Raw genomic sequence first — 24,295 nt, 5'->3', positions numbered from 1 at the left:
TTTTTCTTTCTCCCTTCTGGCTCTGGGTTTGCACAGGGAGCTGTGATCGGCATTGATGACGAGGATGACAGCACGTTTACCATCACTGTGGACCAGAAGACTTTCCACTTCCAAGGTGAGGTATCCCCTTTTTATTCTTTTTCCTTTTTTTCCTCCCCCTCTTGTCTTTCTATCAATGTCGCTCTTTCTGTGGCTTCTTATGCATCCAGTCAGGCTCTTCATCCCTCTCCCTCCCCCTCTCCCTCTCTTTCTCTCCCTCGCTCTCCCCCCCCCCGCCTTTTAAAGAGTTCGATCGGCTTGCTGTAACACCAGGAAACACATGCACACAGGCATCTATACAATATCAAAGCATGCTGCATGCATCTTCGCTGCTCCTTTCTTTCTTCCTTGGATCTTCTCCACGCTTTGTGGAGTTGGACGGACACATATTACTGTAGATGAACAAGATTTGTGCCGCTGCAAGCCGCACAGATTCCTCTTGGAACAAACCCAGCAAGTAAGACTTTTTTTTTTTTTTTCCTTCGGCCCTGCCGACTGTGGCCGAAGAAGAAGATTGCTGCTTATGTGTCTCTGCCGCTGAGCCTCTGGGAATAAGGGAATACTGCTGAGTTGGAAGCTGAGATCAGGTCTCTTCTGGTTGCTGCTGCTGCCGTTCGCCCTTCACTGCACTGCTGCCGTCACTATCTAACAACCAAGCTCTCCGTAGGGACAGGATTGGCTCCTAGCTACAACGTCGCCCCTCTCCCGTTCTCGCAAACCTTCTTCCCTTTTTGACAGGGAGCTGCCAGTACACCGCAGACACCCTTTTTTTTACTCTGTCGCTACGTCAGGTCTTTAACTAACCTCCTCTAACTTTCCTTCATCTCTGTTTTTCCATTAGTCCATTTGTGTCCGTTTTGCCACCACCAATCCCTTCCCCTACACTTCACCACCAGCATCCCTTCTCACCTCCTTCTCGAGGGTCACTAGCCACAGTCTATGGGCCCCACGCCCCTCTCACCTTCTCCATGCCCTCTCCCATGTCTGTGTTCCGAAGCTGTATGCTGTGGTTCTACAAACGCAAGGGTAAGGCGAAAACCGCGCACGTCTCATGGTCAGCATGCATGCCAGACCCGCGGAGAATGGATCATGAAGAGGCAGTGTTTGTCAGGGTGGAGCAGTATATGCTGTTAGCACATGGTTTATGTGGTTTGTTTTTAAGGTTAAAGGACAGTTCAGAACAGAGCAAAAACAAAAAAAAAACACCCAGCAGTTTACTGGGTTTGCTGTTTTGGTTGAACAATGATGCTGTCTCGGTTTTTTCCTCCTTCAGATGGCAATATATTTCACTTATTGTCATAGTGACATGTGCATGTCCTTAATGATTATGAAAAATCCATCTGGTGTTTTATTCTGGAACTTTGTTTGCCCCCAATGAATCAGGTTTTCAATGTCCACTGTAGTGCCTCAGTGAGTTAATGGTGTGTTCATTCAGTTATTTTTTATATGCCAAGTTGTGAGCTCTGAGTTATCCCAATCTAAATGACTTGTATACTTGACAAGAAAAATGTCTGCAAATCATGCACAGATTTAATAAGCCAAATTTAAATGGAATTATTCAGAAGCCACATTAATTCTGGGGGAAATGATCTTTGACAGGCTGTTGTATAAACATATCATCCACACAACAAGGGCATCACAACACGTGTAGTAAACAGGCACCGCCACTAGAATTTAGATTTTAAAACTCAAAGATAATATGAGATGAACTTTCTACTACTCTCTGATCAGCGATCAACACCATGTTGTGTTGAAGGTAAAAATCTGAAAAGATCGTATCTTGCATGGGACATTCTGAAAGTTTGAGGCGTATCGGAACCCCAGTCGTCATAGTTTTGAGTGAAAACAATAAATGTCTTTGTTAGACACATCTGCTGTCTTGATACCCAGAGGAGTATTGGTCCATGTCGTGTATCATCATATGGGGAAGGGGTAGAAAAGTGGCACTTAATGTGTGCTGAGCTGGAGAATCCAGGTATCAGACAGGAGACTCATAGGATGTTGGGCAGGAGGAGGTTTCTGTGTTACTGTAAAAGGATCCCATTGAAAGCATGTTATGCAGGCAGTCGTGTGTGTGCGCGTGCGTGTGCATTTTCTGCTAATGCGTGAGTAAGTTATAGATTTTGAAATTGCTCCATTGCCAAGATCAGAAGGATGAAAGTGAGAACTATATGGTTTTCTATCAAGACACGATTGTTCCAGCTACAGATCTATTGTGTGTATTGCGGGACGAGCCATCTTCCAGTTGGATCTGTCGTTCTGAGCTTACTGGCTGTAGTGTTAGAGTACAGCTCTGTACTTCTATTTAGAGAAGCATCCATTATTCATCAGTCCCTCTCCCCCGGTGGTGCATCATAGTTGCCTGAGAGCCCTTTTCCTCTTTCCCCCTCTTTGCTCTGCTCTAATCTACAGAAGCTATCAATTTATTGCTTTCCCTCCCTTCTCTCTAGCAGACCTCCTAACATACCCAGAGCATCACCCCTGGATGAAAGACACTATATGGGCATATGAAAGACACATGCCCACTGTTTGCCTGCCACTCCGCAGAATTTCTCTTTAACTCTATATCACCTGCACCATCTGTACTCTTCTCTTTAAAAAAGAAAAGAAAAGAAGAAGAAGAAAAACAACTTTTCACCTTGTCAGCATTTTTGACCACAATAAGTCTTTCAAGGCTCTATGGTCTTGTGTGTTTGTTAGTAAAGTCAGTTAGGACATAGTGTAATTTTTGTGTTATCACACAGTTGGAGAATAATTATATATATAACAGTACAGTTATAAACAGATATGTCGTAGTTACTGCAGTGTTATTTTTAAATTATATTCATAATGATTCATATTTTGGATCATTGCAATGCTGCCATATTTACAGGTTACAGTGTGGTATCAGACACTCCGGCCCTCCCACTGGATTATTTACGGAGACATTTGATGATCTTGTCTGAAGATGGCAGGAGGAGAATGAACATAGGAGGGATGAATAATTCAGCAGCTTCTTTGGAGAGAGGAGGAGGAGCAGCATCATGGGTAGAGGCTGAGCATTGTGAAAGGAAATGTGTGTAATGTTACTCTGACTTCCTGAGATAAAATCTTTGGCTTAAGAAAACATATCTGTGGGTTGTGTTTGCCAATCAGCAACATAACAGCAAAGGTATTACAGATCCTGTCACATATGACGCATGTTCAATTCCTCTTGTTTCTTGTCATCTCCTATGTGTGGAAAAAAAACTGGATAATTACAAAGGTTTTTCACAATGCAAAAAAACAAATAGCCGGGTTCTGCTGGATTTATGTATACAAGAAAAATTAACTGCAAAATATAGTTAAAACACAGATATGTTTACATCAACATTTTAAAGACTATGGAATTTAAAGTAATTGGATGCTTAGAGTTTAGTAAGTGTTTGTTGTTGTTTTGACACCAGTAGTTCACACATAATATCCACAGAGGGCCGTTGAGCCGTTAAAGAGTGAAAAGAGGACACGATGAATCTGGACGAATGGCATCAACCCACACCCTGCACAGCAAATGTTTGTCTGGTATCCATGCTATATATGAGGTGACCTCTACTGCCCGTGTGGACATCAGGATACTGACTTAGGACTTGTTTTTTGCAGAGTATGTCAAAACTATATGGGTGTCTTATATTTAGTCTCTGCATTTTTACAGATATGGAGACATTTGTGCTCTGTCAGGTTGTATGTATTGTAAATCTTCATTTAGTCTTTGCCAGGATCTAAGTGTAATTACTAGAAGGTGTGTGTGTGGATAGGTGGTGTCTGAGGTTGCCTTGCAGCTGAGTCCATATGCATTTTTCCTGCAGAGATCCTGTAGAACTTACAGGAACAGGATTTGGTCCGTACACCTCCTGCTGGTATAACACTATTAGATAGCTGAGTCGGGAATCTTTTATACCCACACTGAATCAAACCGCTGAAAGTGAATCATAAACCTCACAAGGGACTTTTGCCCTTTTTTTCCCCCTCCTTTTACATGAAATGGTCACCGCACAAAGACCCATCACATGTCTAGTAAAACATTCACTGTGCTCTATCCATAAGTGTTTTCACTCTGAGGATCTCTGTTCTCATCACTATTGCCTTGACTTTTCAGGCTACTGCTCATTACACAACACAGTTGTCAGAAAGTTGTTAATCGTTGTCCCTTTAATTTAATTACTTTGTGACAAATCTTTACATGACATTTGACCTTTCAATTTTTCAAATATGTACCTGTTTATGTTGACACAGGACAGTCAATATTGTCATGTACGTATGTAGATGAACATGTGATGTGATGGCAAGGTTAATGGTTTCGATTTCAACCACAGATGAGAACAGAAGTTGGACTTGTGACATGGGAAGTACAGTTGCACTATTTGTTTCTCTTAAATGACCCTGCTACTGTCTCTATTCTGTCATGAACAGACTTGACAACATTCACTGCAGTAATCTGTTCCTCTTGAGAGTGTGTTTGGCTGAGGGGAAAGTGAGAGGGCAGTGAGGCACTGTCTGAGTGGATTGGCCTGAACCTCGGACGCCTTTTAATGTCTTTAAAAGCTTTTGTGCTATACCACTGCTCAGCGTCTGTGCTAGCGCAGCCATTTATCTACTGTACTGTCTTGTTTCTGGCTGTCTGAAAAATGACTATGACACAGGATATAATTTGCTTCCTAAATGAAGTTTATACACTTTTATTAAGTTCTCCCCTTCACATCTTTTACAGTTGAGGTTTTTTGACTCAGGAGAGTACCATGCACTTGTACAAAGGACAAGAAACGGGTCCTTTGATGCGACAGGAAACTGTTTGATTCTTTGAGACGCAGTCATAAATATACACAGCACTTACACAAATTACAACTTGATCATAAAGAGTTAAGGTTAGTCCATGTTGTAATAAATTGTGTCTATGTGTCTAAAAGGCAGCAAAGTGTGGAGAAGCCATTTGCAGTTAGTGTGGACACAATTCATGGTTTAAGTATAGATTCATTGGTCATTGCTCATACACAGGACTATGCATTAAAACATTTCATGGAATTCTGTGTGTGTCTGTGTGTAAACGCAAGGGTTTGATCATATCAGCTGTAAATAACAGTTGAGTTGTATCATGTATGTTAACATAGCGTCCATCTCCGCATCGCCTATGCTCATATCATTTCAGTGTTGCGTCCTGATGTCATTCGTGTGCAACATGATTTCTGATGAAGTCTGTATGGAAAACATGGCTCACTGGGTGTGTCTGTGCTTCTGCCTTTAGCCCGAGATGCAGATGAGCGGGAGAAGTGGATTCATGCCTTAGAGGGAACGATCCTCCGCCACACCCTTCAACTCCGGGTATGTAACCGAGCACATGTGTATGAATGCGCCTCATGTTTGCTCTCCACAAACCGAGCAAAGTGTTTTAGATGTTAATCTTCATTTTATTGCACCTGATAATGTTTGCTTTTATTTTGCCATCTATTGTTTTGTTTTTCCATCCCTTTCAAGTAAACATGTCAAGCTTAACAGTGTGCTGGTATTTATGAAGTCAAAGGGGTACAGCGAGCTAAGTTGGTACTGTAAATGTAAAAGATATCACAATAAGATAGAATTTATTGACTTTACTCCTATTCATATGGTGAATTTGATTGTACTTTACATATCAGGTGTTTTCAGCACTTTTAAAACCTTAACTTGCTTTTTTTTTTTTTTTCCTTGCTTGATAACAGCAGTTAAGAGTTGGTTATCTGTGTCATCTGTATAAATAAAAATAATGGTGACATTTACATCATCATAAATGATGTTATGGCAATACATGGTGGACGGGCTCCGAGACCTGGCTTTTCAGTTCAATGGAATGTCTGTTTAATAGCTGGCCTGCTGACAGCCTTTTAGTCTCGCTTTGTCAATTTTTAGTACTGCAGCTTCTTTTCCTTCAGTGGTTCCTCTTCCCGACTTCTGTCCTTAAAGGCAAATCTTCCTGCATGTTCCATACTTCCATCATGTGCCCTTCTCCTCCTTTTCATGCTCATAACCAACCTTTCCATTCGCTCTCACTCCCACATCCCATTTCCCCTCCTCCTTCCCCTCCCTCCCTCCCTCCTTGACAAATCCTTCTGATGTGCTACGTGTGCCTGACTGTTCAGTGCGCACACACATACACGCACTCATACAGTGTTAGTGTGCTGCTGTCATAGCGTCATGTGACCTGGCGCTAACCAACCTGAGCCCTGAATGCTTGATCAACCAAACCTCTGCTGCCCTCAGCCAATCGGCGAAGCTGTTGGTGCTTGTTCCTGTCAGTGCTCGCTACCGCTTTGTGTGTTTTTGCTTCTGCCTGTGTAAGAGGAAGTGTGCCTTTCCTGCCAGGGGAGGGTCCTGGATTAGTTCGCCTCTGTCTATCTTGTACTCGATGCTCAGCTGATAACTGCTGCTGAGGGATGCGTTGTAGCTAGACTGACTTCCCGACTTTTCTCCATTTTGAAGGCTGTTGTGGTTTATATTTGGAGGCTGCAGTGGAGAGCAAGAGGAGGATATTGTGCTCTGTGTCATTCTGCATGAGAAGGAGGGGCTGAGAAGAGGGGGGGGTAGTATGTTAATTTCACTGAAGCTGGTGATTTGTTGCATTGGTGAGGAGAAAAAAGCTGAGTAACGGAGCCAGAAAAAGAGAGAACCAACTTGTCAAGCCAAATGGCCTGAGAGATGTACCAGGTTTAATGCAGCATGTCCATTGGAGCAAGGCACCCAGTAAGTACATACACACACCTACAAAAAAACATCACTGCATCACAGTTGGGATAACCCAAACGGCTGCACTGCGCTGCTGGGGAATCAGCGTTTTAAAGTGGGTCACACTGTGTCGAAAGACAAATAGAGCAGGGGGGAGGGGGAGGGTGTGAAGGCAGTGTTGTTTGTGAAGTCTGGAGGGGTTGGATGGGTTTATGTGTGTTTACATGTAAGACTTTGCAGACTGTCGTGAAATTCTCCCTTTGTGCCACAGGAACGATCAGTATAGGAGGTGGAAGTGAATGAAAATGTTTACAGCAGTACAGTGGCTTACTATGAACCAACCACCTGTGTCTGATTTTCTGCTTTCAAACTTTTGTTGAGTATGACAATACATGCGATGTGTGTTTTTCATGCCTCATTTTTCATTTCCATTTTGCTCCAGTGACAATTAGCTCCGTTTTTCTTGATCTAGGTTAATTCATTTTCGCATATATTTAACGTGCAGTAAATTCTGTCTGTTGTGTGTATTTCGTTTCAACTCAACTGTTATTGTTGAGTCTCTTGGTATCGTACACAAAAGCATTATGATATATGGTCTTTACTTGTTTTAGCTACTGTCATTTAGGCTGAAAGTAATCTCCTGTATTCCCAGTATTCTTAAAGTTTGGGTATTTATTCATTGTATTTAGGGCTTCCTGAAGATGTCCTTTCATAGCTCTGTATTTAGCTTTTTGTTATCTTCTATTAGTCTATTAATAATTATTTTGTCTGTGTACTAGGAAACCAAAGAAGACCATCTCTATTACTGAGATGAAACAAGACCACAGTAATCATTAAACTACACCCAATTCAGTGTCTGCACTTCTTTGATTTTTACTCAGGCAGCCATGTGGCCTTAGTCACAATCACAGTGACACCTACCTTTGTCCCTTTAAAGAAGCTTGCCACAATCACTGCAGACTTCATGGCTGCTGAGTTAATGCAGACTTTGCGCTCAATAAAGCAAGCATGTTTTTATAGTTTAAACTTTAGCAGTTTGCAGCCCGGAGATACTGCTGACAGTGTTTGGTTTTAGGTTACGGTAATGGCTTTTCTTCACGTTCCTATAAGCTCATCTTCAGAAGCAGGAAACTCACCATTCGGACGCAGAGGGACAATGCCACGCAGCAGATTCAAAGCGACCATGACATCATGCATGGTTTGATCAGAATTTGTTTTTGTAACAGAATGAGGACTTATTTTTTTGTGATTTTTAAAATGTTTCTCTCACCCCTCCGTTTTCATGGAAATGTTTGTGTTGCGGGTTTTTCCATGCCAGAGTTTTACTGTTGTATAATGGTAAATTGTACTGACACACTGTGGTAGTCATCTCCTGAATCATCTGACTTGACGTAGATGTTGTGTTGTCATAGTTGCTAAGTGGCTTTGCTATTGACCACTTCGGTATGACTGGCTATATGTCCGGGGTGATAGCTTTGCCTCTTTTATTTTTGTGTGTTTTTGGTTTTGTGTCCCAGCCAACTGGATTGTTCTGTGTGCACGTGAGCTCAGACAGACGCAGACGGATGCCTGGTCACGTCTGTTCTGCCAATAGTTTAGTAATTACCTTCAAATGGCTATTATGTAATGTAATTTTCTCTTCCAGAGTTTGTGCGTGTGCATGCAGTCTGGGGGGCTATGAGGCAAAGCTAATTACCAAAGAATGAATCTGAGTGCACCTCAGCCCATTAACACACATTGTCCTCGGTCTGTCACTGTCGGGAACTGAACGCTCTTCAGCCTTGAGATACCGGATTTAGTTTTGTTAGAGCTTGAAATGTGCTTGGCCATTGTCAGGCAGGCAGACAGACCTGCTGTGCTTTCATGACGGCGAGCCTTTCAGTCATACTATACATATCTCCCTCAGTACAGTACATTGCTGGAAGATTCTCCTGAACTGGTGATCTTTCTGTGGACTGTTTTGTGTTTTACAAAATACAGTTTACAAAGCCTGTATGTCCGGGAGAGTGTTTGTGTGTGTGGGTGGGGGGGTCTTTTTTGTTGTCGTTTTTTTTAATGAATGGACAATATCTGTATTCATGGCTTTGTATTATTGGGAGTGCCTATAAATGTTATTTTGAATATGTAAATACTTATTCAGCTTTTGTGGTGGTTTAGTCAGAGCTGCACTCATGCTCTGCTTTTTGTTTTCCTGTCTTCAGGAGGCCGAGACAGGATTGGTTCCAAGTGTTCAAGACTTTGACAAGAAGTTAGCTGAAGCTGATGCCTACCTGCAGATTCTGATTGACCAGTTAAAGGTAAAACATTGACTTGATGTAATCATTTAATGGGTTATGGTTAACATTTTAACGCTTATATTGGACACGTTGAAAGTTGCCACTGATTTCAAAGATACTCCAAAAAAATATAGTTTAACTGATAGTGATTGATTATTAAAATCTTATCTGGATTGTGCAAAGGGCATATCTTGTAATCAATGTGTCGCAACTGTTCACAAAGAATAAGTAATTGAAAATGGGGTTTATGGTGACAAGGTAGAAAACTGAATTTAAAGAAGCAGTTCGTCTTGGGTCAGAACAGTAAAAACACTTCAAGTGTCCGTCCTTAATGAGACCAGCTTACTACTTGCCACATTATGGGTAAAGATTCACCTTCTAATCCTTTGAACACTCGAACTGTGGATTCATCTGCGCTCATGTTCCATCTGTCTTTCCCTGTCCACTCACACGTCTTCCTCTCACACAGCTGTTTGATGAGAAGATCAAGGACTGCAAAGAGGATGAATCACGCAGAGTGAGTATGAGCAGAACCGTGCTCTCTGGTCTGCAGTTCTGTCCTTCGTTAGGATTCCCAGCTAACGTCTGGAGAAAGACACAGGATAGTTGTCAGGGTGGTGCAGATGTTTCATATCTGGTGCTTGTCAACTTCAAAATCACACTGTGTTGATTAGAAGAATAAACACAACAAGTTGCATGTCAGCATGTGTGGTTATGAGTTTATTAGTGTCTTTATTGACAGCCCACCACACATATTGATATATTAAACACAGAAGTACTGGAATTTGTTTGCACCACTAGTTTTTTCTAGATTTCTTTTCCAATTTTATGTTAACATATATCAGAGGGATAACTACAAAAGTAAAGTTGTTTTTCTGTCTCAACAACGGCATCAAAAAGAACTAAATTCCTTGTCATTCAGGAAAAAAGGTTAAAGCGATGCATCGTCATTAAACTGCATATCGAAAACTGTTTTTAAAGCTGAATTTTTTTAATGTTAACTCCATTTAGTAGCAGTAAGCTGTCATTCTTGGTCATGAGTATTGAAACGTTCCCATTACAGTTGCTTGCTTTTCTTCAAAACGTTGTCTACTTAGGCTGTTTTAGTGAGTTTAGATTTGAGTAAACCTTTTCAGTATGTAATGACGTTGACCTCAAAAACCTTTCACTCCTGAGTGGATGGATTAAGAAAAAAAAGCTTCTACATGTCACTATTATTTTAATGCTTTTTTCCAAGTTGTGCATTTTCTTGCTGTTAATCTGTTTGCATCGTGTTTTTGATTAGATTTTTGTTTTCTTGCCTTTTACAGAAAATTGAAAATTTGAAACAGACTACTTGTGTAAGTCAGAGCTTCACGCATTTTCCTTCATCTAAGTGTGTAGGACGTATACTTCTATGAAATGACATCAATTCTGTTTTTCCCTTTCAGAGTATGGTAGAGTCCATAAAGCACTGTATTGTACTGCTGCAAATTGCCAAGGTAAACTCTGTTATATTACATGCTTGGTTTTCCCCTCAATGTGATATGCTCTGCCATTTCACCATAATCATTGTTGTTGTGAGACCACGGTGGCGTGCACTGAGAGTTACCTTGCATCCCCGGGGTAGTTCCCTGCTTCCCGTTGCTATCTGGGTTGGTGGTTGATGAGGGTGGAGCCCTGTGCTTGTTTCATCACATGTTCCTTTCAGCTCTCTGAAAGGAAGTGGAGCAATAATTTCGGCTTCATGTGGCCTTGAGGTGACACTTGTTACCTTTTTTTTTTTTTTTTTACTTTTTTAAATAAACATTTAAGTACAGCTTTCCATGATGGAGCAATTTTGTTCTTTTTGACAATATCAGAGAGAAGAAAGGGGGATTTGTGATGAAAGGATCACGGCATTTGGCAACACGGGGAATATTCTAAATCTCCATGTGACGAGAGAGATGGACTTTATTTCTCTCAACACTTCAAATGTTCCAGATGCTTTGAAAAGTGACTCTTCCCACACAAGCAGTCTAACACTGTCTTCTTAAAATTTTAAGGACCAAAGTAACGAACAACAACACGCAAACGGACTTATAGTAAGTTTGACACTTTCTGTCCATGAGAAAAACTGAAATCAAACAAACTGCTAACTTTCTTTACTGCTCAGTTTACTCTCTCGTAGAAAAGCAAATGAATCCGATCTCCGTACTGCATGTCGTCTAATTTGGAGATCCGCTCTCGCTCTGACGCTCTTTCCCTCATGTCTCCCACTACAATCCTCTTGATTAAGTTAACACTTTCCTAATTTCATCTAAGGTGTACTTTCCAAGCAATGTTTGGGAACTATCCTTTTCTTCATCAAAATACCAAACGTGTGTTTCTTTGGTACGCACAAATGTGGATTGTTGAAAAAGGAATGTGTGTCCTTGGAATTTGCATGTATGTTTGCATGCCTGAGTGTGAGTGTCGCACATCACTTCACCCACTAATTAGTCAACTAATTCACCATTGATTTATTGTGCACACACTGCCTGCCTATTGAACCGCTGAGCACTAAAAGCTGGAAAGCCACACAGACAGCAGTTTATGAGCTCTGTAGGTACACGTTAATGGTGAAGGATGTTCCAGGGGTTATGCATGCTTTAACTCGCATGCTTGCTTTACATGAATGAGAACTAGTTTCCTCAGCATTCACTGGTAGATTTTTAAATTGATTTCACACTTGGAGGCAATTTTACCTTGTTTTGTTTGTGGTTTTTTTAACCATCTCTTTATTGATTTTAACAAAGTACAATGGACATGCCCACTTATATACATATACATACAGATAAACAGGGGAAAAAACAGAAATAGATATGAAAATAGATCAATAAAATAAAATAAACAGAAATATCAACATCTAGACAAGTTGTTCTTACCAAGTCCTTGTTCCAATTTTAGCTTGTTATTCCATTCAGTATCTTGTTATTGTTAACTGGAAGACTTAAGCAAAGCTTTTGACAGATAATCTGTCACTGACATTAGAGAGAGTAAGGCATTTGTAAACAGGAACTCTTCTGGACAAAAGAAATTCTGACCATTGTGCTGTGAGTATAAACTGCCAAACGATCTGTTAAGTGGAACCGACGGCCAGATATCTGTTGAAATGTTGTCATCTTTTTTGTTCATTTTGCGAACGGCATGGCTTCCTAAATGTTAACTTAGCTGCAATGAAATACATATCACTACTGAGGTTGTGTAAGTGTCGAGATCCCCCAAAAAAGACAGCACAGAGGCTGCTAGACTGGAAAATGGAAGGTACAGCAAAGTAAATGCTGAAGGGCAATGAAACATGCACGAGAGATTAAACCCCACTGGAGCATGAACTGAACCTGGCTGCTACCTGGAAAGTCTAAAAATTGATCTGAAGCCTTACTGCAAGCATTGGAAAATGTTGGAAAAGTCTGTAGGTAGTAGTGTGTACACAGAAATATACAGTGTTCTTCTTGAATCCCACATGGGGCAGAAAGCTCATAGAGCAGCATTGCTCTTATAGCTGACCTAATCTCATAGTCATTAAGTACAGTCTTATGTCGTATAAATAGCACACCATAAGCTCTGTCTTCACGAATAACCGCACATGTGTCAATATGTCATAAGCTTTGCGCTAAAAACATTTTTAAGTGTACATCACGTTGCAATTTACTTTAAACTTTAGCTGAAAATACTTCAAATGCTGGCAACACATTTCATTGACCCTGTCAAACACTGGCCAGAGCAGAAATCATTTACACTGAACACACAGGAAGTCTGTTTGGTATTTAGCTGTCAAAATAATTTATGTACTGTGATTGATTTAGGCGTGCTGTGCCACAAAAGCTACTGGCTGCATCAATATTACATTGATCGAAAAAAAACATATGCATTGAACATGACTCAGGATTGAAAGCTTCACCAGCTGTAACACTCTTGTATCTCCTAGCTGCTTTTCACCATCTGCTTTTGCTTCATCTGCTGCTTGCAAGACCACAGGCTGGTCCGCACATCATAGACGCAAACAGCTGAAATTGACTATAATTAGTAAGATTGGATAACACCTCCCAATGACTAAATGTCATTTCAGTGCTACCAAGAACCCTGAGGGTACACTGTAGTAGAGTAAGGGTCAATACTTTGACTTTAGATGGCTTTGTTGTCAGTGTTGCTGTCAGTGTGGTGGTGTAGCAGTGACCCTTTCACATTGAACCAACGGTGTTCTTTTTTTAATGTTCTGTATGCGTATTGTATGTGTGCAAAGGTGGGACTCGCATGAGGCGTCCAAACAATTCCGACTGCTTTTTAACATATGGTCCAGACATGGTGGAGCTCACCCCGTGCAGTTAATGAACTCCCTTTTAGGCCGGAAGGTTGCTCAGAGGTCAAGAGGTGATGTTAGTTAATGTGTGAAGCTGCTGTCGGCATTTGGATTTGAAGCACTGTCGCTGGTTTCACATCGATTACAGTAATGAAACCTTGTAATGCCGTGCTTTCCAGGAAATGGAGTGAAAGCTCATCGATCTGCCCAGACCGGCTTGTGCATATTTAAGCTAAATGTTCCTGCAGTCACATAGAAACACAAACCAGCTCAATCAAGGATTCTTTCAGTCAATTATTGCTTTGATATCGGCCTTTTTGCTTTCATTGTGGGTGCCACATAGGTTGACAAAATAAGCTGTTTGTATTAAAAATAACTCAATTTATTTATCATCCGACAATAAAACTAAGGAGTTATAACAGGCAGTGTGTGTGTGTGGTTGTTGCAACAGGCATCTGATGCAGAGGTTTTTTCTTTTGTTTTTGACACCGATGTTGTTGGGGTTTTTTTGTTCTTGTTCTCCAGAGCACCATCAACCCAGTGGATGGGATCTACCAGCCCCCCCTGGACACCCCTGTAGTCAACACCACCATGCCAACGCAGACCACACTACCTACAGGTATGACACTGTTCTCGCCTCATCTGAAGGTTCATGCTGAAGCACTCTGTGATACAGATGATCGTGTTACATTAGATAAATCATTACTTTTCAAATTTATGTAATTCGCTCTGCAGATTTACATGTAATTTTGTTTGTTATTGTAAAAGTTTAACAAGAGCAATCAGAGATTTCTGATGTCCACCAAAAGCTCGACCTGGACTTCGCCCTTTCAGATCACCTCCAAAACTTAGTGGAATCTTCAATGGCCTAATAAATATCTGTGGTGAAAGTTTTGACAAAATCTAAGCAGTAGTTTTGACCTCATCTTTCTAACAGACAGACAAATATACATCGATGACTTTATTACGTTCTTGGCAGACGTAACAGAGTGAAAAAGAAACAAGGTCAAGTTCTCAGATGATACCATCAGTTGTTCTTGGTTTAAATAAATGTACTGGAAATGAATGTTCAAATCAATAAGCATCGGATTGTACCATTTATATTTCATGGTTTTATATTGTGTTTTAGACTTAATAATCTTCCCAAAGGAATAGATGATAGTTTCTTATTGATTATTTCTTATTTGTCTGTATAATTATATTTTAAGCCGCATTAGGTGATTAATAATTGACTAAATTCACAGCGATTGTGTGAGTAATTCGTGATGCGTGTGAGTGTATTTTAGTCCGGTGACTATGACTAGACTTTTTGAAAATCCTGCAAAAATAAGCACCACAAAATAGGCCATTCTATTTTCAGTGTCTAGCTGGTCTGTGGAATCCCCCTCACAGTTGAAGTCTCACTCTGCAACACTGCAGGTCACTTTCTCAGGCTCAGCCTGCCAGCATATGAGGACTGTTGTTTGTTTTTGTTTTTATGCTGATCTGGCTTCATCAGGCTTCACTGCTAATTGATGTTCCTTCTTGTTTCACTAAAGACGCTTCTCAGGTGTGTAAATCAGACCAACGACCTTCCACGTTACTTGTTGGTCCTGTCGTAACGGTTATGGGTAGTCTGCAGACTCCTACTCCCAACAGTACAGGTAAACTGATCAATAAACTTCTTTTTTTTTTTCCTCCTTCTTTTTTCTGGTGGCATTTTTAAGGCTAAAATTGGTCACATGATCTTGATTAGCAAATTATCTTTGTTGTCGTGCTAAAGGTTAGAAATTAACTTAAAAGTTTAGTTCCTTCTAAAATTTCCATTGTCACATAGCATTATCTGTTATCAGAAAGAGGAGAAATTGTTTTGTCAGTTGCAGAAACCGAGTATATAAATACATTGCCGTGCAAAAAAAAAAGTATGTGAATCCCTCTTTATCCTTATTAACTAGCCTTCTAGGGATAAAATGTTAACGGATAAAGGTTCCCATTAAGCCTGGACTCTTGCAGCCACCATGTAATGTTTCAAACATTTGTTTTTGCTTTTTGTTGGAAATAATGGCATTTACAATATGTGCACTCAGAAATAAACTTTAGTCAGGTTTTACTGATGATTAAGATCTAAATTCACAGCATTTTTTCACGAAGGAAGAAACAGTTTTATTCTTGGACTACTGTGTCTCAAAAGTCAAAATTAATTGTGACCTTGACACTTTTGTTTTCTATTATTGTAGGTTTTCTAAAAAAAAAAAAGAAAGAAAAGATTTTACTATCCATGCACTATAAACACATTTATGCAGACATGATGTATTAGTCATTCTCCAGGAAAAGACACTGTGCACACTTTCCAGAATATGTATTATCAGATAGTTGACTTTACAAGCAATGTTTAGCTGATGCATGAGTTTGACCACAGAAAGGCATACAGTTGAAATATTAATTAATTCTGCTCTTCCGTGTCAGTCTGTAAGCATAATGTAAATTGAACAGCAGAGTGCAAAAGCATAGCAAAGCAGAGGTTGTAGCCCGTTTGTCTTCGATGCTGATGCAGTAGTATTAAAATGCTGCGCTTTGCACTAAGGGGGCTGGCTGCATGCTTGAGAGTACTGTCAATATCCACTTCAGAGTAAGCCCTCAGTATGTTAAAGACAGCTTAATGTCACTGTGCACATTCTGGAGAAGTGCTCTTGCTGAACAAAACACTGTATTTGATCATCATTTTGTGTCTATTGGCATGTAACTGACAAGAACCCTGCAGCAACTGACAGTGTTTGACGTCTTTGTTTGTGTTGTTTTTGTCTGTTAGGGAGTGGCCCATCTGGCCCCAGCAGCGGCGTCGCCTCCCCAGCTCTAATCCCCCTCCCCTCGCACTCGGTGCCAGACTTCTCCTACTCCTCCAGTGAGGACGAGTTCTATGACGCTGATGAATTTTACCAGAGCAGCACTTCCCCCAAACACTGCATAGAGTAAGTACAATAGCACTGCACCTCCTCTCCAGCCGACACCGCTCACAGCAAATCAAAGGGATACTTTTGTAGTTTGGTTTTGGGTGCTTGAAAGTGTAGTTTCAGACACACAAAGCAAGGTAGGAGGCGCTCATAACCACAATACCAACTAAATGTTTCTCAACATTCTGTTAATTAATACCACTTCAGTTAGTTTAGTCATGGTAAACCTACTGTTTTCCAGTATTGAGAAGAGAGGGGGAAAAAAACAAGTAGTGAAGCCAAGCTGACTCCCAAATGGCTAAATGAAGAGCCAATGAACTTGACGAGGATTCTCTGAGAGATGCTTGACTATACACAAAACCATCCATCTTCTATCCCGTTCAATGTCGTGGGGCACTGGAGCTTTTCCCAGCATGCTGTGGGTGAGGGCAGGACACACCTTGGACAGGTCGCCAGTCTGTTAAAGGGCAAACGCATATAGACAAACAACAACACAGTGAAAACAAAAGATTTTTACCAGAGATAAAGAAACGTCTTGTATAATACACGTAATTCAGATATGGTCACGGTACAAAGTTTTCAATCCCTACAACATAAACACATGTTTATCAAGAAATACTCTTTCAACTAGTTCCAACTATACTACATTCAGTTTCTCAACAATATAGCCTGAACACTCCAAAATGTTGAAGCTTCCGTAGTCGGTCCCCTCAGGTCAATATCTTGAATATACAAAGACTTTCCTTCACCCAAGCTGAGAGCACCATCATATTAAATAAAAACGTGAACAGGAAGTGGGTTTGACCGTCAATGGAGACGTGCAAGAGAGATTTGCAGCGTCCAACAGTCCTCACCTAACTCTGTAGATTGGACGGATGACTGTTGTGAAAATATGTCATGATCCTTTTGTCAGAAAACCTGGAAACCAAAGCACAATGTGATGGAACTCATGTGGATCAGTAGAGGCAAAGCATTTTCACTTGTTCTGGGACTTCAACAAACAGGATTGTGACTGGAAAGAAGTCCATACGCCATAATGTTCTGTGCTTAACACACATTGTCTTTGAATGTGGAGACTCTATATTTTGGTCAGACTGTGTAGAAGGGTGATGCCATCTAATAGTCACAAAAACGGTTGAAGTCAGCTTCACCCACAGAAGCTATAACGACTATAACAATACTGTTTCAAGTGAATTCAAATGAAGTGGCTTTAATCAAGAGGGGCTCAAAAGAAAATTGGAATTTCTATCTGCTCTTCAACATGTCATCTCTACTGCTTCCTACCTCATTTCTAAGCCCACTATTTTTTCCTTTTTCCCACAGTCCCTCAGGGCCTTCGGCAGCCTCGTCACTTGCAAATCAAGATACAGCGTTGAAACGACCCGACACCACCGAGTCCCTCAGCTCATCCATGTCTAACGGCACCACAGATGCAGGTAAAAAAGAAAACGCAAGACATACATATTTATACTATTTATACTATGATCGCTGGGCTAAAGCTTTGATTTGCTCTAGAAGTGAGAGAAGGCAATTGTTTTAGGGGCAGTGGTGGCCAAGAGGTTAAAGACGCGGATTATGAATCTGGAGTTTGCGGGTTAAAATCTCCCGTCCCTGAGCAAGACTCTTGACTCCCTTCAACTCCCTGGAGTGCCGTAATGTGGCAGCACCTCCATATCCTGAAAATAGAATTGGTCAATGCGGGATGGTGATTCCCCCAAGGGGATTAATAAAGTATGACTAGTTTATTTCAGTGAGTTATACACCCAAGTAATTGAATGACGTATTACTTCATTACGGTTGTATCTGCCACACAATTAAGGGACGCAGCTGTGTGTTTTTGACGGCATGGCACATCTGGTCTTTTTTTATTAAATTTTTTTAATCTGCAGATCCATTTGACAGCCATGACGACCGAGATGATGACGGTGAGGGCGAGTCAGTGGAAGAGCACAAAAGCGTCATCATGCATCTGCTCTCTCAAGTTCGTTTAGGCATGGACCTCACAAAGGTAAGGCCGTAAGACTGTTTTTATATTTCAGCGTCTTCAAGTGTTCAAGGCGTAGTTTTAACTGTTGAACGAGACTTTGGGCCTCGTTAATTTACACTTATGTTACGCAGACACACTTTTTTTTTTTTCCTTTACAACTGTCATAACTTTCCTTCATCACTGTATTTCACAGGTGGTGCTGCCTACATTTATTCTTGAGAGGAGATCTTTGTTAGAAATGTATGCAGACTTTTTTGCACATCCAGACTTGTTTGTAAGGTGTGTATCATTTCCTCAGTCGTGTAAGAGTTGTCTTCATTCTGTTTATCTGTGGTTCCGCTTTGTGAGACCATCATTAAAATCCTCGTTTGATTCCGACAGTATCGCCGAGCAGCCGGAGGCCAAAGAGCGCATGGTGCAGGTGGTGAAGTGGTACCTGTCGGCATTCCACGCAGGGAGGAAAGGCTCAGTGGCCAAGAAACCGTACAACCCGATCCTGGGGGAAGTCTTTTACTGCCACTGGGATCTTCCCGTCGAGACGGAGGAGCTCGCTCCACCCACGGTGAGATCATGTGCCGTCATGTGCTATTGCGGTCATGGTCATCAGTCCGGCCCAGTTCACACAAGTTTGACTGTATTCTTTAAAGTGTCTTTAGAACTTCAGTTTAATCATACCATCATATTATTTAACCCAAGATTGTCACACCCAATCTTTTTAGGCTCTTATATTCAGCTAATATCTTACTTCTGCTGTTTCAGTATCACACAAAGTTCTCATTCATAAGCAAAAACAAAATGTGCCCAACTTAAAAATAATTATATTTTTTAAAAAAAGTCTAACTATCAAATGAGTCACTCTATGTGGTTTTTAAATATATGAATGGATGTCATTTACCACATTAGCACAAAATATTAAACACTTTATTTATCTGGTCACACTGGTTCCAGATGCACAGATTTGTCAGGTCTTGGATTAAAAAAAAAAAAAACACTGTTCACTTGTAATATGGAAAAAGTATTGATTATTCTTTCATTCATGTATTCATTCATTTATTGTTTCTACTCTGGTGTCCTGTAGGAGACTGTATCAGAAGGTCCGGTTCCCTGGTCCTCAACCAACAGTGTGTGTTTTGTGGCAGAGCAGGTCTCTCACCACCCACCCAGTGAGTGTTGGTCCCTATTGTGTGTAATTAACAAAACAATAAAATACAATACATTCACCAAGCTGTGAACATGCTAATACTTAATAATATGCTCATGACCTTTGTGTTTTTATATAATGTGTTACTTTAACAGTAAGTCAGCCTCCTTAAGCAAACATCTTGTCCAAATGTCGGAGTGAAACTGTTTTAGCCACTGCTCGCTGATGTTGTTTTACCATTTTTGGTTGACAATCCTTTCTTCTTCCTGCAGTTTCTGCATTCTACGCAGAGTGTTTAAGTAAGAAGATCCAGTTCAATGCTCACATCTGGACCAAGTCTAAGTTTCTAGGCATGTCCATAGGTGTCCACAACATTGGCCAAGGTACATTCAGTGCTTCTTCTTATATGTTGAAATACACCGTTTGTTTTGACTCCATCTCCTTCAACGTGCCGAAATCTTTTCTTTTCTTATCTTCGTCCAGGCTGTGTGTCGTGTTTGGAGCATGATGAGCATTATATTCTCACATTTCCTAATGGATATGGAAGGTACGTCTGAATAATTGCTGGATTATTGTGTTTATTTCACTCACCTCAGTCTGTTTGTCCAGGTCTGTGAGGAATATCAGTCACACAAGTTGTGGTATCTATACAGCGCACGCTTATTTTTCCCATTTTTGAATCAGTCAAACCTCCATATGTTTTGATTTTATTACACAAAGACTGAAATATTCCAAGCCTTTTTTTAAATAAATCAGGAAAATCTAAAATACCCAACTCAAAATGAGAAAGTTTCATGAGATCAGATGTTTCTCCCTTTTCTTTTTGTAACCAGACGCCATAATTGTCACCGCCACAAATTTGAACATGCTCAAACTTTTTCCATTTCAATGTTGTTGGTGTAGAAAAAAACTGGTAAAACTTAAGATGCCATCTTATTTATCTGAGCAGCAAAACAACCGGGAGACATCAGTGATCCTCAGTCCTCACTGACCAAACGTGAGATCGAGGATCCCCTCCCATCTGGAGCGGTCTGGTTTGATGTGGTTCCTCTTGTTCGGTCTGTCCAGGTCTATTCTGACTGTGCCGTGGGTGGAGCTGGGTGGGGAGTGCAACATCTCCTGCTCAAAGTCTGGCTACAGTGCAAACATTGTGTTTCATACCAAACCCTTCTATGGAGGAAAGAAGCACAGGATCACTGCTGAGATTTTGTAAGTGGAATATTTAGATATACACTTTCAATGGGAGTTTATAAACCCCGACGGCACCAAGTGACGATATCTGAAACTTTGTCATGATATCCAACAACACAAATGTTTGTGCGTCTGTTTCAGTGCACCAAACGACAAGAAGTCTTTCTGCTCCATTGAAGGAGAATGGAACGGAGTGATGTATGCCAAATGGACAACTGGAGTGAGTCCTTTTCTTAAATAAACAAAAACCAATTGTTAGTTGAACTAATCAAAATGAAGAGCTCATTGACTGGGTGTGAATTTATTGTGTTTCTAAAGTGTATAACCTTTGGAGTGTTCTGCTTGTTCTGCAGGAGAACACAGTCTTCATAGACACAAAGAGGATGGGCATCATCAAGAAGAAAGTCAGGAAGCCAGAGGACCAGCTGGAGTACGAGTCCCGGAGGTCAGAAATTACAAGTTGCTTTTCAACCATAGCAGGCTCATAACACACAGGTGAAGATTCAGAAACCGAAATGCTTTAGAGTTAACACACACACCTTTTTTTTTTTCCCTCCATCAGACTGTGGAGAGATGTGACGGTAAACCTGAAGCTAAAAGACATTGATGCAGCAACAGAAGCCAAACACCGGTTGGAGGAGAAACAAAGAGCTGAAGCCAGAGAGAGGAAGGAGAACGAGCAGCAGTGGGAGACCAGGGTGAGACTCGGTCTTTGTTGTTCAGCTACAACTGCATGTCAAAACTCCTCGGGTTCTTAAAATACTGAGACGGGAACACATACCTTCCTCCCTGGGAATCTAAAAATCTCTTAAAACAAATGCAGGTACACTTAAGTTTTAGATTTCACAGAAAACTCTGGGTATGAATTCAAGGCATCACTCAATCTATGACGACCGATACTGTTATGTATTCGTTGCTGTAGTGAGACGTGTTGGTGATATTTTGGTTTTCTGGTAGGATTAGTGAGACCGTTTCAATGCTGAGGTGTCATGGTTGCTTTTCCTTTTGTGTGTGTTTGCAGCTATTCCATGAAGACGGAGAGTGTTGGGTCTACGACGAACCGCTATTAAAGAGATTTTCCTCTCAGAGGCAGTGAGAAGACGCCGCCACACTCTTAATAAACACACATACATATGCATAAAGAAATGCACACCGATCAGAGTCTTCATAAGAACTCTTTTGCAAAACCACTTCTTATCCAAGCCTTGATATGACTGATGATTGAAGATGTACACTGCTTAGCATTTGACTGTAAAACAATATGGAAATGAATGAAAAGCCTCTTAAGATGTAATATGAATATTAGTAAAGCTCCTCTCCGTATTTTGGGGTAATCTTACTTCCACCGCCACCGAGACCCCGCCACCTGCCAACATGAGACTCGGCAGCACAGGGTGGAGTCAGGAGAGGCGCCGCGACTCGTCTCTCGACTCCTTCCATTAGCCTCACAGCCACACCATCCAGCAGCTCTGGGCAGTACTTGTTTCCCCACATACATGCGTTTATCGGGAGGGGGAGGCACAAGGTCTGTGGTTGATGTTCAGTTCAAGTAAAGCTTGAAGAGTAAAACTGTGCTCTACATCTCAGGGAATCTGGTGACTGAGGAAAGAAAGCTGCTGCCCCCTCCCAGAGTCTGACAGCCTTATAACGGTGGACCGGATGAATCTTTAATGGGCGGGAGAGAAGTTCTCTGCTTGCCTGCAACTAGTTGTAACTGTTGTTTATATATAGATATACATATGATGGATATATATTCTTTTTTTTTTTATTTTCAATGCTCTTTTTGTTTATTTTTCTTTCTGGCAATAGTGTAAAATATTTGAGGATATGACCTTGATGGCTTTATTTTCATCTTTAGGAATCATTCCATGTTAGCCTTTCGATGTTTTCTTCCCATTTCTGAGTGAACTTTCCCACACATTCGATCATTCACATTGTTCTGTGTCTCCAGTGTTAATTCAGAGGCAAAGTCCTTGGTAAGCCATAGCATCTGAACTCACCCTGATTGAAGGAGGTGTGATCAATTTATCAATATATGCAATACAGATCAAACTTAATTTACTTCGCTGGTCAAAGGACAAATTTCCGTGTCCAATATGCCAAAATAAATCTTAAGAGAAAAAGGTTAAAGGGACTTTCATCTGGACAGACAGTAGCACTCTGAGAGGTCTCCATTTTACCTGAAGGCATTTCTGAACAAATGATTGTTTACATGTTTCTGTCTTTCTGGGCAGTTGGTCGATGTGCAGTTAAAATTGAGTCTCCTGTTTGTGCTGCACATCCCCCCCCCCCATCCTTGATTCCTCTCTGATGTCAGGGCCAATCACCTTGATCTTCCCTCTGAAGGGTGAAGAGATTGAAAGCCAGAAATGAAGAGACCTTTTGAAGCACTGCTGCAGTTTCACAGTGCCGTCAAGCCCGATTGGTCATTCCTTGTGTGATTATACTTTTGCGTTTTCATGTTTTTCAAAATTCAGAACAACATAGAGGGCACTATTTATCCTGCTGTACACCTCTGCTTTGTTGAATTCAATCTCTCCTTTACAGCTACATAGGTTGGGCCTAAATACAATATTTGGACGAGATGGAGAAATAAAATATTTTCACCTGGAAAATGCTGTAGCAAGTCAGTGCAGCCCCTCTTGTTGTCTTTGTAACGAGTCTCTCAAACCACAGATTGAACAATTAAGGTGAAGGAATTCTAAACCCTTTTTCTGGTGCTTGATCCAAACGGGGAATGATAAATCTCTCTCTCTCCTGTGGACTGTGTTCTTATAAAATCAGAAATCAATGCCTTTGATAATAATCCAACTGAATTAAGTGGCTTACCAAATCTAAAGCTATTATTTTGTCTTTACCCCCTTCATGTGTTTGTTTTTGGATATTCTGTTGAATAGAGGCCTTGCCATTATTTTCAGTATCACTCAGTATTGCTTGTTATAGGAAGCAATCCAAACAAATGTATTTTTATTTCCTTCTCATCATAACCGGTGATTGTATCCGATTCTCCTGTTTATTGATGCATAATATTAAATCTCCATGAGTTTATTCCCGTGAGATTTTGTCATGGCTTCTGCAGAAGAGCATCTGGAGTCACATTGCTGAAAACGTCATCGGATGGATTTGGTGTTTTTCACAGGGTTGCCTCAGTTTACGTAGCTGACTTCAACTACTTTGTAAGGAAAGCATCAAGGGATCGTTCTGCAAGGGAGTACAGAAAAGCCAACGACTTGGCATAGGATTACTATTGCAACAACACATCAATAGGGTGAAACTAACCCGTCTCACGACAGTCTAAACCCAGCTCCCGTTCCCGATTAGTGGGTGAACAATCCAACGTTTGATGAATTCTGCTTCACAACGATAAGAAGAGCCACAAGCCAGTTATTCCTGTGGTAACTTTTCTGACACAGTCAGACAGATCGTGAGGCCGCGCGTTCACGGTCTGTATTCATACAGAAAATCAAGGTCAAGCGAGCCTTTGCCCTCTGTGCTCTCGTGGCTGCACATGTCTGGAGGCAGCAGCAGCAGTTAATAATGGGTGAAGGCCAGAGGCTGGTCCCTGAACTGGTCACCACTCGATGCGAGGGCAAACAGAAACAACCCTGTACACATTTGTGCACACCACTTAACCAAAGGTGCAAGTTTTTGGGCTGTGGGATGAAATGTATACACAGACAGAACTTCAAACCTGGAATTTTCTTACTGTGAGGCAACATTATA

The 24,295-nt window shown here is 41.0% G+C and overlaps 1 protein-coding gene across 6 annotated transcripts in view; it reads left to right on the top strand.

Moving 5' to 3' along the window:
- Nucleotides 1-23,618, top strand: part of osbpl9 (oxysterol binding protein-like 9) — a 32,030-nt gene extending 8,412 nt beyond the window's left edge. The window contains exons 3-25 of one of the 6 annotated variants that reach the window (XM_080473912.1): nt 37-115; nt 5,297-5,373; nt 8,949-9,044; nt 9,493-9,540; nt 10,334-10,363; nt 10,454-10,504; nt 11,048-11,086; nt 13,849-13,942; nt 14,862-14,966; nt 16,112-16,271; nt 17,577-17,689; nt 18,143-18,261; nt 18,434-18,519; nt 18,622-18,802; nt 19,319-19,403; nt 19,654-19,764; nt 19,865-19,928; nt 20,450-20,590; nt 20,714-20,792; nt 20,926-21,017; nt 21,135-21,270; nt 21,594-21,664; nt 22,160-23,618. In XM_080473912.1, coding sequence (XP_080330038.1) covers nt 37-115; nt 5,297-5,373; nt 8,949-9,044; nt 9,493-9,540; nt 10,334-10,363; nt 10,454-10,504; nt 11,048-11,086; nt 13,849-13,942; nt 14,862-14,966; nt 16,112-16,271; nt 17,577-17,689; nt 18,143-18,261; nt 18,434-18,519; nt 18,622-18,802; nt 19,319-19,403; nt 19,654-19,764; nt 19,865-19,928; nt 20,450-20,590; nt 20,714-20,792; nt 20,926-21,017; nt 21,135-21,270; nt 21,594-21,664; nt 22,160-22,175 — 2,073 coding nt within the window. In that variant the 3' untranslated portion in view covers nt 22,176-23,618. Of the gene's footprint in view, nt 1-36; nt 116-5,296; nt 5,374-6,379; nt 6,766-8,948; nt 9,045-9,492; nt 9,541-10,333; nt 10,364-10,453; nt 10,505-11,047; nt 11,087-13,848; nt 13,943-14,861; nt 14,967-16,111; nt 16,272-17,576; nt 17,690-18,142; nt 18,262-18,433; nt 18,520-18,621; nt 18,803-19,318; nt 19,404-19,653; nt 19,765-19,864; nt 19,929-20,449; nt 20,591-20,713; nt 20,793-20,925; nt 21,018-21,134; nt 21,271-21,593; nt 21,895-22,159 lie in introns of those variants that run through there. The other 5 variants (XM_080473913.1, XM_080473917.1, XM_080473914.1 and 2 more) reach the window with 5 other exon arrangements.
- The last annotated feature ends 677 nt before the right edge of the window (nt 23,619-24,295 follow it).

This window comes from Lipophrys pholis, assembly GCF_963383615.2.
Source record: "Lipophrys pholis genome assembly, chromosome: 10".
Lineage (NCBI taxonomy): Eukaryota > Metazoa > Chordata > Actinopteri > Blenniiformes > Blenniidae > Lipophrys > Lipophrys pholis.
This window is presented reverse-complemented; position numbering and strand designations above follow the sequence as displayed.